At 42.1% G+C, this 14,959-nt stretch overlaps 1 protein-coding gene across 1 annotated transcript in view; it reads left to right on the top strand.

The window, feature by feature from the left end:
- The window catches only part of PKDCC (protein kinase domain containing, cytoplasmic), a 34,338-nt gene that overhangs the window by 3,289 nt on the left and 16,090 nt on the right, over positions 1-14,959 (top strand). The window contains exons 2-3 of the mRNA XM_035322163.1: positions 10,226-10,348; positions 13,216-13,487. Of these exons, the coding sequence (XP_035178054.1) occupies positions 10,226-10,348; positions 13,216-13,487 (395 nt within the window). The remainder of the gene's footprint in view (positions 1-10,225; positions 10,349-13,215; positions 13,488-14,959) is intronic.

The raw sequence follows: 14,959 nt of genomic DNA, 5'->3' as shown, positions 1-14,959 counted from the left end.
CATCCTTTTAAAACACTTGATTATTGTACGATATATGATAGAGGGGGGGAAGAGCTCTTTCCAGAACGTACCACTGCCTCCAGACAACATGTTGACATATCCGCTGTGCCCTCCGCCTGGGGATGGAGCCAGATGTGTCAGCCCCGGCAGATGTGGCAAATCAAGTCCATCCAAAGAAACGTGGAAAGCCGGCAAGGGGGAGAGTGGTTTCGCACCGGGCAGCGCCGATGTAGGGGCAGCTTGCCTTCCTTTCTGCTTCTACGTGCCCTGCCCTTCCCCAAAATCTCTTGCCCTCCCGCCGGAGCATCCATGCCCCGCTGCAGCCGCTGGGAAGCGCAGGTGCAGGCTGCGGTGGAAATGCATTTACTGGGGAGTGGGGAAGGGAGGGGAGTTCGTTAAGTTGATTTTCTAACGAAGGGCATTGGGGAAGAGGGGGAAGCGGGTCACTGATTTATTGTGCCAGAGGATTTAGCGGCCCGCTAATTGCTTTGCAGTCGCTCCGTGTCAAATGCGGTGCCTGAGCTCTTCCTTTCCCCCCCGTGCTGCGGTTTTCTTTTCTCGCAAAGTTCAAATGCTGCTGCCTGGAGCCTGGCTTTCCGTGCATTTATTGAGAAAGATGATTTAGTGCGCTTTAATTCCTCCCTGTCCGTATTGGAAGAAGGCAAGAAAATCAATCCATTTGCAGTTAATTTCAAACAATGGGCGCGATTGTAAAGACACAAAGGCAATGTTTGATTTGCTGTAATAATGTAATTATAGCCCCGGAGTATCAAAATTAAGGGTGCTGCCATTCATGAGCAGAAACAGTTCTTTGGAGGAATTCTTTCCTCCTTTGCATCGCTGAAGCAGAAGAGCAGGGAAGGAAGGTTTGAAACTGCAGACGTTTGGAAAAGTGCAAGCTTATTTCTGTGACAGCTATTTATCAGCACTTCTCGCGTAGGCTCACAATGATTCATTTAAGAAGGAGCTACCACTTTCTTAAAAACAAACACAAAAGCTCAACGGAAAGTGCTGGCTTTGTCTGAAGACAATGGGAGAAAACAGCTGCTAACATATCCTGCAGTTAGCTGCATGCGCAGACAGGGCCGTTTCGTTAGGCTGATTTAGCTCTCGTTTAGGGTTAACACGAGCAGAGAAATACTGAGATGGCATCAACGCCAAGTCACCAGCCGGCTTCCGATGGCAAAGCAGTTCCTATACGAATTGATTCCGTTCAGCCTAGTGTATTTGTTACTCATTGATTTTAAACGGCCCTGATTACAGAGAGAATATTTATCGCCCTAGAAAATTCACTGAATAAAATAGTACTAAAAATAACACACCACTCACTGTTGACAAGCTCAGTAGCACTTAAGATGTGCTAGCTGATCATATTTTTAAATACCTAATTTTAAATCCGATTTTCTTCTCCTTACAAGTGATAATTAACAAACTTCTTTACCCTGATGGCTTCCCTATACATATGCATAGTCAGTGGGATAGGGCACAGTCTTATTTTTAGCATGAGAATTCAAGCGGTGAAGCTTTGTGTAAAGTTTGCTTATTCCAGGTGGAAGTAGACGGTCTTTCCAAGTGTGAAGAAAGTCAATATACAATTAATTTCCAGTGCAAACACATTTGCATAGGAAGGACTCTTGAAGGTCTGGTCCTTCACAGTCCTTCTTGCATGACTTCGTTGTTTTCACACACACACACACACACACACACACACACACACACACAAACAAACAAACAAACAAACAAAAAGGGGGGGGAAGGGAACATTGAGCTATGAAGCCACGGTGAAAACAACTTCTCAGGGACCTCTTCCCTGTCACCTGCTGGTGGGCACCACGTCCCCTTTGTGGTGCCAATAGTGCAGGAAGCCAGATGACAAACCTTGCTGCCATGGTGCAGGATGCTCAGCCACCTACCTTTATTTGCAGATGGCTGGAGCTTAACCATGGGAGATTTGGGAACAGCTGGCCCGGCTGCTGATCACACAGGTGGTGTGTGATTGACTGTGGCTTTCTCAGTTTGGGGCGAAGCTGCAGAGTGTCTCAGTTGCTGGGAGCATTCCTAATGGGAGCAAAGCACCTAATGAGAATTAATCTTCCAGTCTGGGGCTGAGATTTTTTTTCCTCTAATGTTTTTTTAAAGCAGCTCCTTTAAGCTGCTCTTAGGACACGTTGACTAAAGATGAGTGAGACCACTGCATACGATGGCAGACCAGCCTGATGCCATCCATTTAACTACATAGGATCGGAGGATCTTCCAGCCCTGGGCAGGCCAAATCCTGGTGAGGTGGCTGGGAGGTTCCCACTGATGCTCACCACCTCCTCCTTGGAAAGCCACTGCTTCATCCCAGCAGGGATAGAGCTGCATCATGCCCCGTCCACTCCATGTCACTGCTTGCCATTCCCAAGGCGTGTCTGGCAGGAGATGAGGCCTCTAAGTCACTCGGGCGTCTTTTGATGTCGTTGGTGTTGGTCAATTTGGGATGTCAGCACTGGACATTTGTATGGGTGGAGAGAGAAAAGCAGGCAGTGCCACCTACTGATGGCTTGGTGGAGACAGCTGGCTGCTGCTAGCACATGTCCCCACAGCCCCAAGGAGCTCCGGGTGGAGTGGAGAAGGGCAGAGGGAGCAGACAGATGCGGTTTGGCGAGGAAAGAAGAATTACACAAAGTGCTTCTTTATTGCAAGACTGCTTCCCAAAAGGCCCAGATGTTATCCTGCACTTTTAAGAGTGAAGAAAGGATCTGTTAACAAGAACACCAGAGCTGCTGGAAGCACAGAGCCGATACAATTGCAGACCAACTCTAACCATTCGTGTCACTGTAAGGCAAGCTGTACATCTTGACACTCGAGTCGGCAAAACCCATCTTTTCCCATTGAATTGCATAGGACAGTAGAGGGTGTTCAACTTGCAAAAGCTGTTGGCAGGAAGGGATTTCCATAAGGCATGAGCACATGCTGCCAAATTAGTTAAAAGGGCTACATCCTTCTCACTCACTTTTGAAGACGGCATTCATAAAACTAATCCCAATCATTTGTTGAATGATTTCTACGATTGCCTCTCTGTTTTATGTGCCATATAAATCATTCCAGAAGACTCTGGTTTGAATTTCTGCCTCCTTTATGGGAGCTGATGACTTGCAACCTCATCCGGTTTCCTTCGGGGGAGCCCAGCACCGCTCCTTCAGCATGGCAGTGCTGGGAGATGGGTGGCCACCAATGGGCTTTCTGGATGTGGCCAGGTTCTCCCTGGCTCCTTTTTCAGAGGAGTAGCAGTGAGTCAACAAGGCCATCCCACCCTTGGAATAACCTGCCCTGGAAATCAATTCTGACCAGGGTGATGCCATTGCAAGAAAAAGTGTGTGTTTTTTGCAGTTTTTGTCTCCTCCCACCCCAAATATGGGGTAGCTAGGTAAGCTGAGTATTCACGTTCCTTTTCTACTATAGACAGTGAGTGCAAGATGTAGGAGGTATAAATTACTTGCTCAAGGTAACATATGGAATCTGTCTGAGCTAAAGACTTAGACCACCCCAGATTCCTGGAAAACCTGTGCTTGCCAGCCCTTTGCTTGCTGCAAGGACATAGAGAGTGTTGGTGGACCCACGCCTGGAAGTGCTGCATCCCTGGTTTATGAAGTACCTGTGTCACATGTGCACACTTTGTTGTTGTTGTTTGTTTGTTTTTGTTTTCAAGGTCTATTTCATGGGTTTTTACACACACACGGTCAGCTGCCAGCTCAGATGGGTGCCCTGTTGCATCTAGCTCCCATTGCAATTTTCCTTTCCTGTGATGGGCATGCAAGACAAGAACTGGTTCTCATGAGCACTATGCTAATACTAATACTGACTCTGGACTAATTTTGAAGGAGCTGTTATTTTTCATCATACTCAGCTGAACCAGTCAAATTAGGTAGTAGACGCTGAACGTGCATGCTCTGTATCATTTTAGGCCACGTTTAGAACAATGGATTTTGGGCAGAGTTGATTTTTCTTGGACTGTATAGCTACAGATAGACCCTAAGCTAATTTTAAAGTTCTCTGTGACAAAGTACACAGTGATATGCCTCAGACACCTGAGAAGGAAGGATTGTGCAGGCAGGTCTAATGAATATCCCAGCAAGTCAAGCTTTTCTGAACACACAGTGCACAGAGATTGTTTGATAGTTTTGTAATGCAAAATAATGTCATAATTAAGGGTTAAACTTCTGGGGCCGTGGAGCTGAATGCAGCTGCTGTGGATGGAGGTCAGGGTAGATTCTGGTCTGGCTATTTACAAGATAATGAACTGTGCCTCCAGTGATATCAGCGCCTTCCCATTGAAATCATGGTTGTATGAGTGATCTATTTGTCTTCACTGGAAGGCTTTACAAGAGTAGACTACTTGTGTGACTAAATATTTGCAGGGTTGGGCCTTGAGCTTGTGCAGTGCAATGCAAATTCAAAGTGCTATAAATGTTTTTAGTAGAAGAATTTTCCACTTCAGGGTATAAGGAAAGCAGGGAGAGTAAAAGGGAGATAACATTACAAAATCCTAAGATTATAACCACCGTAATATATGTCAGATGAGCAGGTATATATATAGATATGTATACACACACATACTTACAAAATATGTAGAGATATCTGTGGGTATACCGGTAGATACAGTCAGATATACATATGTGTGTATTTCTAAATAATGCATTCCAGTTTTTCTATTAATGTACTTCCATGTTTAGTAACAGAACCAGGTATGGAATTCCTGTACCTTCTAGCTCTTCTGAGTTCAGTGCTATTAATAATAACACATTTATAAATAAAAGCCTAGGCAGAGCTGTGAAATTAGAGTTAATATTTAAAATTTGCCCCTGCTTGCTGTCAGTTTTCAGTGTCTAGCAGCAGCAGCAGCAATTCTGCCTCACAGCTTTCAGCACACAGTTTTGGTCCAAGTCTTCAATGGTCCTGAGTGATGTTGAGCATTCTCGCTATAAACATCTTTTTCAAGAGAAGCTCAGCAGGACTTGATTTCTAGATTTCAACAAGGAAAAATAATTCATTTCTCATGCATGTCTATGTATCCTATAGCAGCAACGCTGGCATTATATAATATTTAATATAAAGTTTAAGACTTTCAGGGAATGTATTGTTTTTTTAGGGAGAGGCACGTTACAGGTTTGCAGTTACTTTCGGGCTCAACAGGGGTAGCAAATACATATTTATGTAAATACAGATAAATATAAACAATATAAAAATGCAAGTAGCGTGCATATATATTATATAGAAAAACATATCTATATACGTACACACACACAAAAATATATATTTTTTATATGTCTGTATACAATCAGCAATAGATAGAAACATTTAAAACCTGAGAGAGAAACATTTAAAACCTTAGAGTGACATAAATATCTCAAATAATGTATTGGTAAATCCTGTGTCATGCTCTTCAGGGATCATCCCAGTGCTCCAGGAAGGAAAGGTGAACACAGGAATTGGTTGAGTCAAAAGGATTATGTTCATTTTGATAGCAGTGAAGTAGCAAGAGCTTCTAAAATGTGCCTTTCTCGTTTTGACATGTAGCGGCCCAAAGAAACAGCTCATCAAACAGCTACCAGTGTCAGTGGGAGTTCTTATTTCCCCAGGGCCCCAAGTCACTGCAAAATGTAATCTTGATGCAACCAGCATCATTAGGTAACCATGCATCCATGTGTTTTGGAAAACAAAGGCTGTGGAAAGTGCTGGCTGCTGTTCTTCATAAAAGTGATTTTTTTTTTTTTAATTCCACTTTTCTGTTGTGAGGTTGGGCAATCCTTCTTGAAAGAGATGAGAGCTAAGTCTCTGGAAATTGCTTCTGGTGTAATGCAGTTGAGCCTGTCACTTGTATTACTGCTGGCAGAGGTGGCCTCCAGGTTATGATTCTTGCAGTGGGGAAGAGCTTGTGTATGATATGGGAAAGCAGGGGAAATTTCCAGCTTTTTTTTCTGTAAAAAATAATCTAAAAACTGTGATCACAAAGGGCTAAAAACTAGGAAGGCATAGGAGGAGCTATGCATCCCGACCTGGGAGGAGGAGGAGTGGAGCCAGCAGGGACCTCGCTGGGTGGTCGCTGTTGGCATCTGTCCTGGCTGAGCACCTTCGTGACACGTTTGTGACACGTAGTGCTCTGGCTGAGGCTTTGCCCTGGCGTTTATTTTTCTGAAAGCCCAGAGAGAGTGTCTGCGCTGATGCAGGAGGGCCTGTTGTTTGCCTATACTACCCCACTGATGACAGCTTAATAAGCTCCTTTATTTTGTGTTTTTATTTAGTAAGCTTGTTGGCTTTTGTGCAGGACCTGACCTCTGCTTTTGCCTCCACCCTGTCTTGCCGGAGAGGGGCACCTCTGTTCCTGTCCCCTGTCAGGCTGTGGAGGGAGGTGAGCCCAAGCTGGGTGGCTGTGGGCTCCTACCCGGGGGCCCTATAGCTTCCTGGGGTCTGTCCCCATATGGATGCAGCCACTGAGGCCTACGGCAGCACCAGGTGCGCGGAGGTGTGTGGGACTCCCCTGCATGGCTGAGGAAACGCAAACAGTTCAGGAAGAATGCGGTGAACAGGACTCACCTAAATGAGTTACAGCATATGATGCGAGAACTGTTAAACATTTCATATCTGGCTTCCATTTTTCTAAACAGAAAGCAAGGCATCCCAGTATTGTGACTGTTTGCCATTAGATTCTACACAAAAATATATTGGGGTGGTGTTTAAATGCAGTGACTTGATATGTCAAAAAGATGTGGGATTGTATTTCTTTTCACTCCTTTAATTGGAACCATGCTGCAAAGACGTATGAGAACCATCACTCTAATATATCTAAAGTGTAGCTTTGCGACACTGAGACTGACGTCCGGCCTAACGGGATTTCAGATAGAGGAGATATTTTGGATCATCTTCTGCTTCCAACTATATTCAGCTTCCCCATGTGGTTATTTTTCTTGTTATTCTATGCATCCGGCTCTCTGTTTCTTACTTCACTGTCTGGAACACAAGCCATTTTGTCTCATTTCAGACCTTAAAATGAATTGGACAAAAAACAAAAAGGAAAAAAAGTGTTTTGAGTAATACCTCTCTCTGTGTTGTGTCTGTGTGCTAATAAGCCAGCTTCTGAAATGAAAGGCCTAAGAAGTACTGGTGCATTTTGCATCTATATATATTCTGTATTTTGTAGCGTCTGTGTTCTGGGTGGTGGTTCATCAGGAGGGGATGAATGTAACCATTTTAGATACTTAATTGGCTGTTGGGACATGCCCAGTTTGTAATCATGATAATTGCACATACAAATATGACCATATAATTACATGTGCATTTTTGCATTTAGTTTCAGGACTTCATTTAGAAAAAGTATAAATGTGGCCCAATAAATCCTTTATATCTCAAACTTCTGTGCTTTTATAACTCTATAATAATATAATAACACTGCATCTGGAGAGGTTTCACTTAAGTAAAAGCAATAAAGAGCTCAGGTTAGATTATATATTTTTTGAATTAGACCTACACAAACTTACTCAGCACTGTGTTTTTAGCTGTAAGATTGATGAAGTTCAGCAGTACTCGCGCAAGATATTTTTTTTTTTTTTCTGAGAATAAAGAACCCAAACTGGACCAGCTTGTTTAAGCTTCCACAGTGACTGAAATGATTAAGTGGGCAATAATATAGTAAAATATACCCCAAACACTCAGATACTCAGACAGCGAGGACTTTTGCCAAGGTACAAATTGATTACCCAAATGAAAGAAACACTTCAAAGCAAAGTTCCAGCTCCCTGAGAACAAGTCTAAATTTTTATAACTATGGGAATTCAAGGATTATGATAAAATGCATACACATAGGTACTGTAATTGATTTCTACTTTTGTGATCATCTGCACATAGATAATAAGACTGATTTCTCTATTTTGTTTGTACGGGTGTGTGTATATATATAGTATTTTTTTATAGTCAAATTAATGTATAATTCTTTTTTGTCTTCCTTATTTCTATTCTTGGAGTAGTTTTCACAAATACTGCGAATGGCTAAGGAAGACTAGTAACTTTTTGTATTCACTGTTACTGTGAATCAACCTTCCTTGAGATACTGTTGTTTCCCAGCCTCTATCCCTTGGTCATTTCCCTGGTAACTTTTTTCCCCAATGGGTAGTATTGTGTACTATAGACAAAAACTAATCTCTGCAGTTGATAGAGGAACAAATGTTAAATTCTGACACTCGTAAGTGAGATTTTTGTCTGTCCTCACACATGAGAGAAGAGAAATACCTAGTAAAAATTGCAGAGTCCAGCTCACGATCCCTCCATGCTGTCAATTTTGTCATTCTCTAAGAAACAATATATAGTGTGTTAAATATTTTAATTTCCTTTTTTTTTTTTTTTAATTTTTATTTTTAATTCAGAAGGTTTAAGCAGACTTGTGCCATTGTGATCCTCTGTGATTGCACACACACATTTCTAACTTCTGAATATAAGCTGCACAAAAATTGTGTCACAGATGGTAAGGAACAAATTCAAGTCCCATCTGAATGGCTCTAGCTTAAAAAATTATTTCTGTTGCAGTTGTTGTCATGGCTGGGGTGGTGAAGAGAAAGGTCTGTTTTCCTATTTCAAATGTTCCTATCAGCATCCATCACAAATCCTCTGTTCTGCATCGATGCCAAAATCTTTTTGGCATGTTTTAGAATAAAATCTTCTAGCTCTTTTTTGTTTAGGTTAATGTCCGTGTTTAAGCAACTGTTTTGAAATACAGTGCCATTTTTACACCAAAAAGAAAAATTGTTTACTTCACTTGCATTTTTGGAACACTTTTTTGTTTAAATGCAGACAGCTATAGTCAGAGCTAGCAGTGTGGTTCCTAACAAATCATGTGTTTGCTGACTTTAGCCTCTCTTTGCTTTTCTGTCTGTGAGGGTCACTAGCCGTAGGAATGTGCTCGATACTAAAACCTGCTCGCAGTGGCAGCTGCCAGCCTCAGCCTGCTCTATCCAGTGGCCGCACTCACTCTTCTGGCTCTTGGCTTTCCTGCTGGATTTGCTTTGTTTGCTGCTTGGATGAGCCTGGCTTCTCTGGGGCCATATCCACATCCCCCCAACTCACAGGAGACCCTTGTCAGCTTCCCTTTCCAAACCTTCTTGGTTTGGAAAAAATGAGATTACTCAGGGAAAGCCAGGGATGAATAGAACCAGGACACTTTTTAAGGCGTCCTTTAAAGTGTTTTTTTCCCCACACAGACTCTTTTACTGTAAGGTTTATTTGACTGGGGGCAGAGATTACATTTAATTTTATTTCATGTGCATGCTGTTTTGGCTGGAAAGTTGCAATCAGATCCTTATCAGTCTCCTTTAACTGCCTCTCTGCCAGGGATTGGCACGGAGTGTATAAAAGCCTGTCCCCATAGCTGTGTCAGACTTTGTCCCATTCCATATAAAGCAAGAAATTGCTTCCCCACAACCTTTAAATATTCTTCTTGGGCAATTATTTGTTCAAGTGAAAATTAATCATTCGGATGCCCTTGGAAAGCAAATGCAAGAAGGTGCTGCTGGAGCATGGCCGAAATTGCCATTTAAATTCTTTTAAATTGAAGGATCTGCTGGCAGGTACTGTTTTGAAATATTTGCCCTTCTTTAATGGTACTGCACATGAAAGTCCATCAAGTATTGCAAGAAGCAGTTTCTGGCTGGCAAAGCTAAGTTTTGGCACTTCCATTGCATTTCAAGCTGTGTTTCATTGAAATACATGTTGCCACTACACGCACAAATAGTAGTCCTATAGAAATGTAATTAAAAGATATTTTGTGATGTCTTTTCATCAGTCTTATTTAAAGAAAAAATAAGAATTTATCTTATTTAGCCAGCTATTGCATAAGCTAAGCTAATTTTCCTCTCATAGAGTTCTGTTTCTGCATTAATGGAGTGTTTTTTTTTTCTTGTTGTTGTTTTTATTTTCTTAATCATTTGTTGGGATAAAATCCTGTATGGAGAGGTGTGCAGGGGCCACTCTGCTTGCCTTGAGCTGATGCCCACGGAGGCTGTGCTAGCTAATCAGGAACTTCTTTTGGGGGTTTCAAGGGAGCGTTCCTCAAATGAGAGGATACAAAAGCTATTGGGGAGGGCTTCAAGGCAATTAAATGCCTTGTAAGAAATGTTTATTTTGCACCTCATCCACTGAGAAACATAAAAGCATGCCAAGATATGTTATACTGATACTGCCTCGTGATTTTTTTCAGCTCTATGGCTATTGTTACCAAGATAGCAATGACATCCCAGACACACTGACGACCATCACTGAACTAGGCTCGCCTTTAGAGATGATTCAGCTTTTACAGACTTCCTGGGAAGACAGATTTCGAGTAAGTAACAACTGTTCTTTTAAAAGGACTTTTAAGAGAGTAATGAACATCCAGCATGAAACAGAGGTTATGTACGATGCAGTATAATTCACATTTATTAAGCATTTGCTTTGCTTGTGATTACATCTTGGTTTAGAAACAAAATTTAACACTCCCTTTCTCTAGTGTTTAGGATGTAGTGATATTTGTCTCTTGATGTAATCTATTTGTAGCTGGTATATATTTGTAGCTTTTTATATTATATCTGTAAATATTTCTTACTTTTTAAAGCTTGAGGCCCAGAATTTTTGGCATTGAGCATTATGCTCTGCAACTGGAACTTAAACAATAGAAGTATGTTACATTTCTATCCTGATCATTTTCCTAGGTTGATTTTATAACTGTTTTCTACCGCTTCCTGTTCTGTTCGTCTTTTACTGGGGGAGAGTAAAATCAGTGTACACAAATCTGAAAGCCAGGTTGTCCACCACGCTGGCAATTTACCAGGAGCACGAAGGTCACACTTAATTTGTCCAAAATGAAGCCAGACTGCAGCAATGCTTTGATCAAGACAGTGCTGTCTCGATCAGTGTGTACTGAGATGTATAATCGGCTGAGGTTAACTCCCCAAGACATTTCAAGGCAGAAGCAGTTTTCATCTAAAACACTTTGGACTGTATGGCTACATCTGTACCAGAAAATGAAAAGTGCCCCTGACTGTGCTTGGGGACTAACCAGTATACTATAGCCTGTATCTGTACTATTAAATTTGGTGCTCTCTTAAGGCTGGGTGGCTATGTGCAAGATATCTATCAGGCATGGTCTTTGGCCATGCGGCCTTCTGAATTATGTCTGGGAAAGGTGAGGGAGCTGAACTTCAGCTCCCTTTTCCTGGAAGAAATACATCTGTAATAAAGGTGGACGTGCTTGTCTCAGCTCCCTAAAAGGAGGACCTGTCTTTGTCTCATCTCATCCACGGAGTGTAAATAACAGGCTGTAATGACAACTGCGTGCCCAGTCAATTACCAAGAGATATGTTAGATTATGGGCAATAAACTGGGAAGTTTCCCTTAGTGTGGATATTTCTGAGCAAGCATTTGCAAAGGGAGATGAAGGAGTGCTGTCTTAGATAATTTCATTCTCAGTAGCTTGTCTAGGTCTCAACTAACACAGAAAAGAAAGAGGAAATAAAATCATATCTTGATGCATGAGACATTGGTGGCCAGGTCCTGAAAAGGGCTAAATAAATGGCTTGATTTTATTCCTACAAATAATTTCCTGGTGTTGGACGACTGTGAAGCAAGCTTTGTCCCCAGGGCAGCACTGCTCCCCTCAGCAGTTGTGATGCAGAGCACAGACTTCACTTGTCTGCTCGAGGCTTGTCGTACAGAGGTTTTCTCACTCCAGACTCCCAGTAGGTATGCAGGCCATCAGTCCATAGGGGCTCAGCCTGGTCAGAGAGCCTGCCAGTGCAGGACCAACATCTTTTTGGTGTTAGAGAAAAGGTGATAATTTCAGACAACAACCTGTATTTTTATTCAAGCTGATTTCTGGCTTTGCTGGCAATGAAAACTATGTGTATTATAGGTTAGTTTTGGCTAGATGCGCCTTTATATACAGCATATAGTGGGATAGCATGTACAGGAATTTGGTGTACTTCCAGAAGGGAGGAAAGGGAGGTCAGGTCTGGCATCTCATCACTATGCCTTTATTCATTTACACTACAGGCATGGCTATGTAAACTTTGGTATCATTTAAGTAGGATAAAAACGTTCCAGTCTGGTCAAGCAGGGAGGTGATTATGGAAGTGTGGGATAGTCCTAATGTCCCACAGACATGTGGTCTGTGAGGTGGAACTTCAGACATTTTCAGCCTCTGCATTCTTATGAAGTATGTGTTTAGGTGCTGCCCTGAGCATATCATTTATTCCATGAGATCGAATTTTGATTTGACTACTTCAATATATGTGGCCTTGGAAGTGTATTTTAACAAAAACAAAGATTATATATAAACAACAAAAAGCTTGCTTGACTGAATAAGACCTGTTATTAGTGTAATACATAGAATAAAACTTCCAGTATTTAACTGTGTTCATATTAATGCTACTTTTGCATTAATATATTATATAGTGGATTTTAAAGGAATGCATGAATTGGAAATAGTACTTTGGTAAGAGAACTGAGTTCAGCATTCATTGAGTTTGCTGTCTGATAATAGTTGTTTGAGTTTCCAACTTGAAATTCAAAAGTGCAGTGTCAGTGCAGCGCTCCCACCCCAGCCTCAAAGTGGCACGTGAGGGTCCACTATGGCAGACACACTCACCCTTGGAGCTACAGAGGAGCCATGGAGCTGCTCGCTCTGGGTATATGCTTCATTCTCCCTTGGAAAAGACAAACACAAGGGAAAACAGTAGACAACAATTACAACGCCAGCCAAAAGATGTGATCAATAGGGAGGCAATACAGACACCCTCTGCAGTCTGAGCCCGAGCTGCAGGAGTAGAGCACTTGGGCCAAAATCCCAGACCTGGAGTTTGTACAGAGCAGAACTGTAGACTGCATGGTCAGGGCCTGTATGTAATGTGTTATTAAAAGTTAAGGCTTTTCTTTCTATTAAAAGTAAGAATAGCAACAATGAGCCATGCTTCGTGAATAGTGTGGGAAAGCACTGGTAAAGAAGCTTATTTTTGTTTCAAGTCTCCAAGGGCTTTACAATCAACTATGTTAATCCTATGAAAAATACCTTAGTTGCAACGTTCAGTGTTGTGGATAAGTTATAATGCCCATATTAAGTCATGTATTTATGAATCTATCTTCAGCTAAAGTAGTTTCATTTATATACTTTGTACTGAGAAAATAACACAAGGTACTCATGTTTTTGTATTTCAGATATGTCTCAGCTTAGTTCGGCTTTTGCATTATTTGGCTCACTCTCCTCTTGGCTCTGTGACATTGCTGGATTTTCGCCCTCGACAGTTTGTGATCGTGGATGGGGAGCTGAAGGTGACAGATCTAGATGATGCCAGTATTGAAGAAAGCTCTTGCACCAGTAACAGTGACTGCTTTATGGAGTTCCCAGCAAGAAACTTTACTCTGCCTTGTTCTGTTGAGGGACGGTGCCAAAACATGAATGAAAAGAGGAATCTCTACAATGCTTACAGGTACCCGATCAGTTTTCTATAAGGTAAAAGTGAATTAAAAATGGGCAAAAAGCCTGCAGCAATATCTATAGTTATTAACCTCAATAAATACATCTTGTCTCAGATCGGTTATCCAAGATCTATGAATAATCATTTCATTTGGGAAAATACCATAACTTAGCATTTATACTGGGAATATATTTGCATGCTTTGAGTGTGATTCACCACTTAGTCTAATTTTATGTTGGTTTAATTCCACTGAGTTCTTCATACAAGTAGAGGTTTTTATAAGTACAACCGAGATGTTGGGGTTGTAGAGATGGGGGCCCATTAACTCTGTAGAGAGGCAATTCTGACTGTTGTTCTCTGGTGTGAGTTAGTAAGGGTTATCACACATTTTCTACCACTGGTTGACGAATGGCCTAGCTTCAGAGGCAGTGAGAGTTCAGCTGTTGTCTTGCATTTTGTCTCAGTGCTCCCCTGCCTTGCTGGAGCCTGCCTCTGGTAGGCCCAGTGCCACCATGCTGGGCGGGGCTCTGTGACATGCTCCTAGCGCGCACGACACGGGGATGCAGAGGTGACAATTCATGCTGGACCACTCAGCTGCATGGAAGAAAGCATTTGGCTGAAGCATTCATCTTCCATGTTAAAGGGAATCCAGATACGAGAATGGAGAATCTCAAAGCAATACCATAATGGTGTGCTCATTTCTTAGTCTGACTTCCCTTTCAAGTATTATGCCATTCACTCCTTGCCAGACCACAGCAAGGAGACTCTTCTCCAAAGACAGTCTTCTGCTTTGGTCCCAGGGTGCTTACCAGCATGTGTGTTGCATTAGCTGACCACACTGAAATGGGCCGCACCACATGACAGACATCTGCAGTTGTGCAGCACGGATTTTAGTGTGTCCTGCAAAATTTTCCGTTTCCATTTGCTTGGCTTAAAGATCCTGCTTAGCTAGCTAACTTTTGGTTAAGACCATTTTACTGGTCTAGCTAAGAGACCTTAAATAGGCATCCGTCCATCGCAGACTTAAATGGAGATATGTCTGCGGTGTGGTGGGCTTGGGGCAGGTTGCCTGTCTCACTGAAGGAAGCAGTCTTTTCCTATTACAGCTCTTCACATTTCCTTTGAACCGCACATCAGCATGCAGCACACAGTATCCCAGTGGTTTCAGCCCCTAGTTTTACTTCATGTGATGGAGACAATCGTTTTTTGTTCAAAAGCAGATTCAGGCTATAGGAGGCTACAATCGTCAATGATAAAGCATTGGCTACAGACCCTATGCACTTGTATTAGAAGGCAAAATCTTCAATTCATTAAGCGTAGGCTACTAGATTCCAGATTTTCATGCACTCTGTGGCTGTACGGGTGGAAATTAAAGAGTACTCTTTGCCTATGCTCAGCAAAAGGGTTCCTTGAGCTGTTGTTAGGCAGAAGTCAAAAGCAGAAGTCTGTCAAACAATGCATAAAAACCTTGTAATTTTAAAACA

The sequence above is a fragment of the Oxyura jamaicensis genome, chromosome 3, assembly GCF_011077185.1.
Source record: "Oxyura jamaicensis isolate SHBP4307 breed ruddy duck chromosome 3, BPBGC_Ojam_1.0, whole genome shotgun sequence".
Lineage (NCBI taxonomy): Eukaryota > Metazoa > Chordata > Aves > Anseriformes > Anatidae > Oxyura > Oxyura jamaicensis.
Note: the sequence above shows the minus strand (reverse complement) of the source record. Positions and strands in the feature narration are given on the sequence as shown.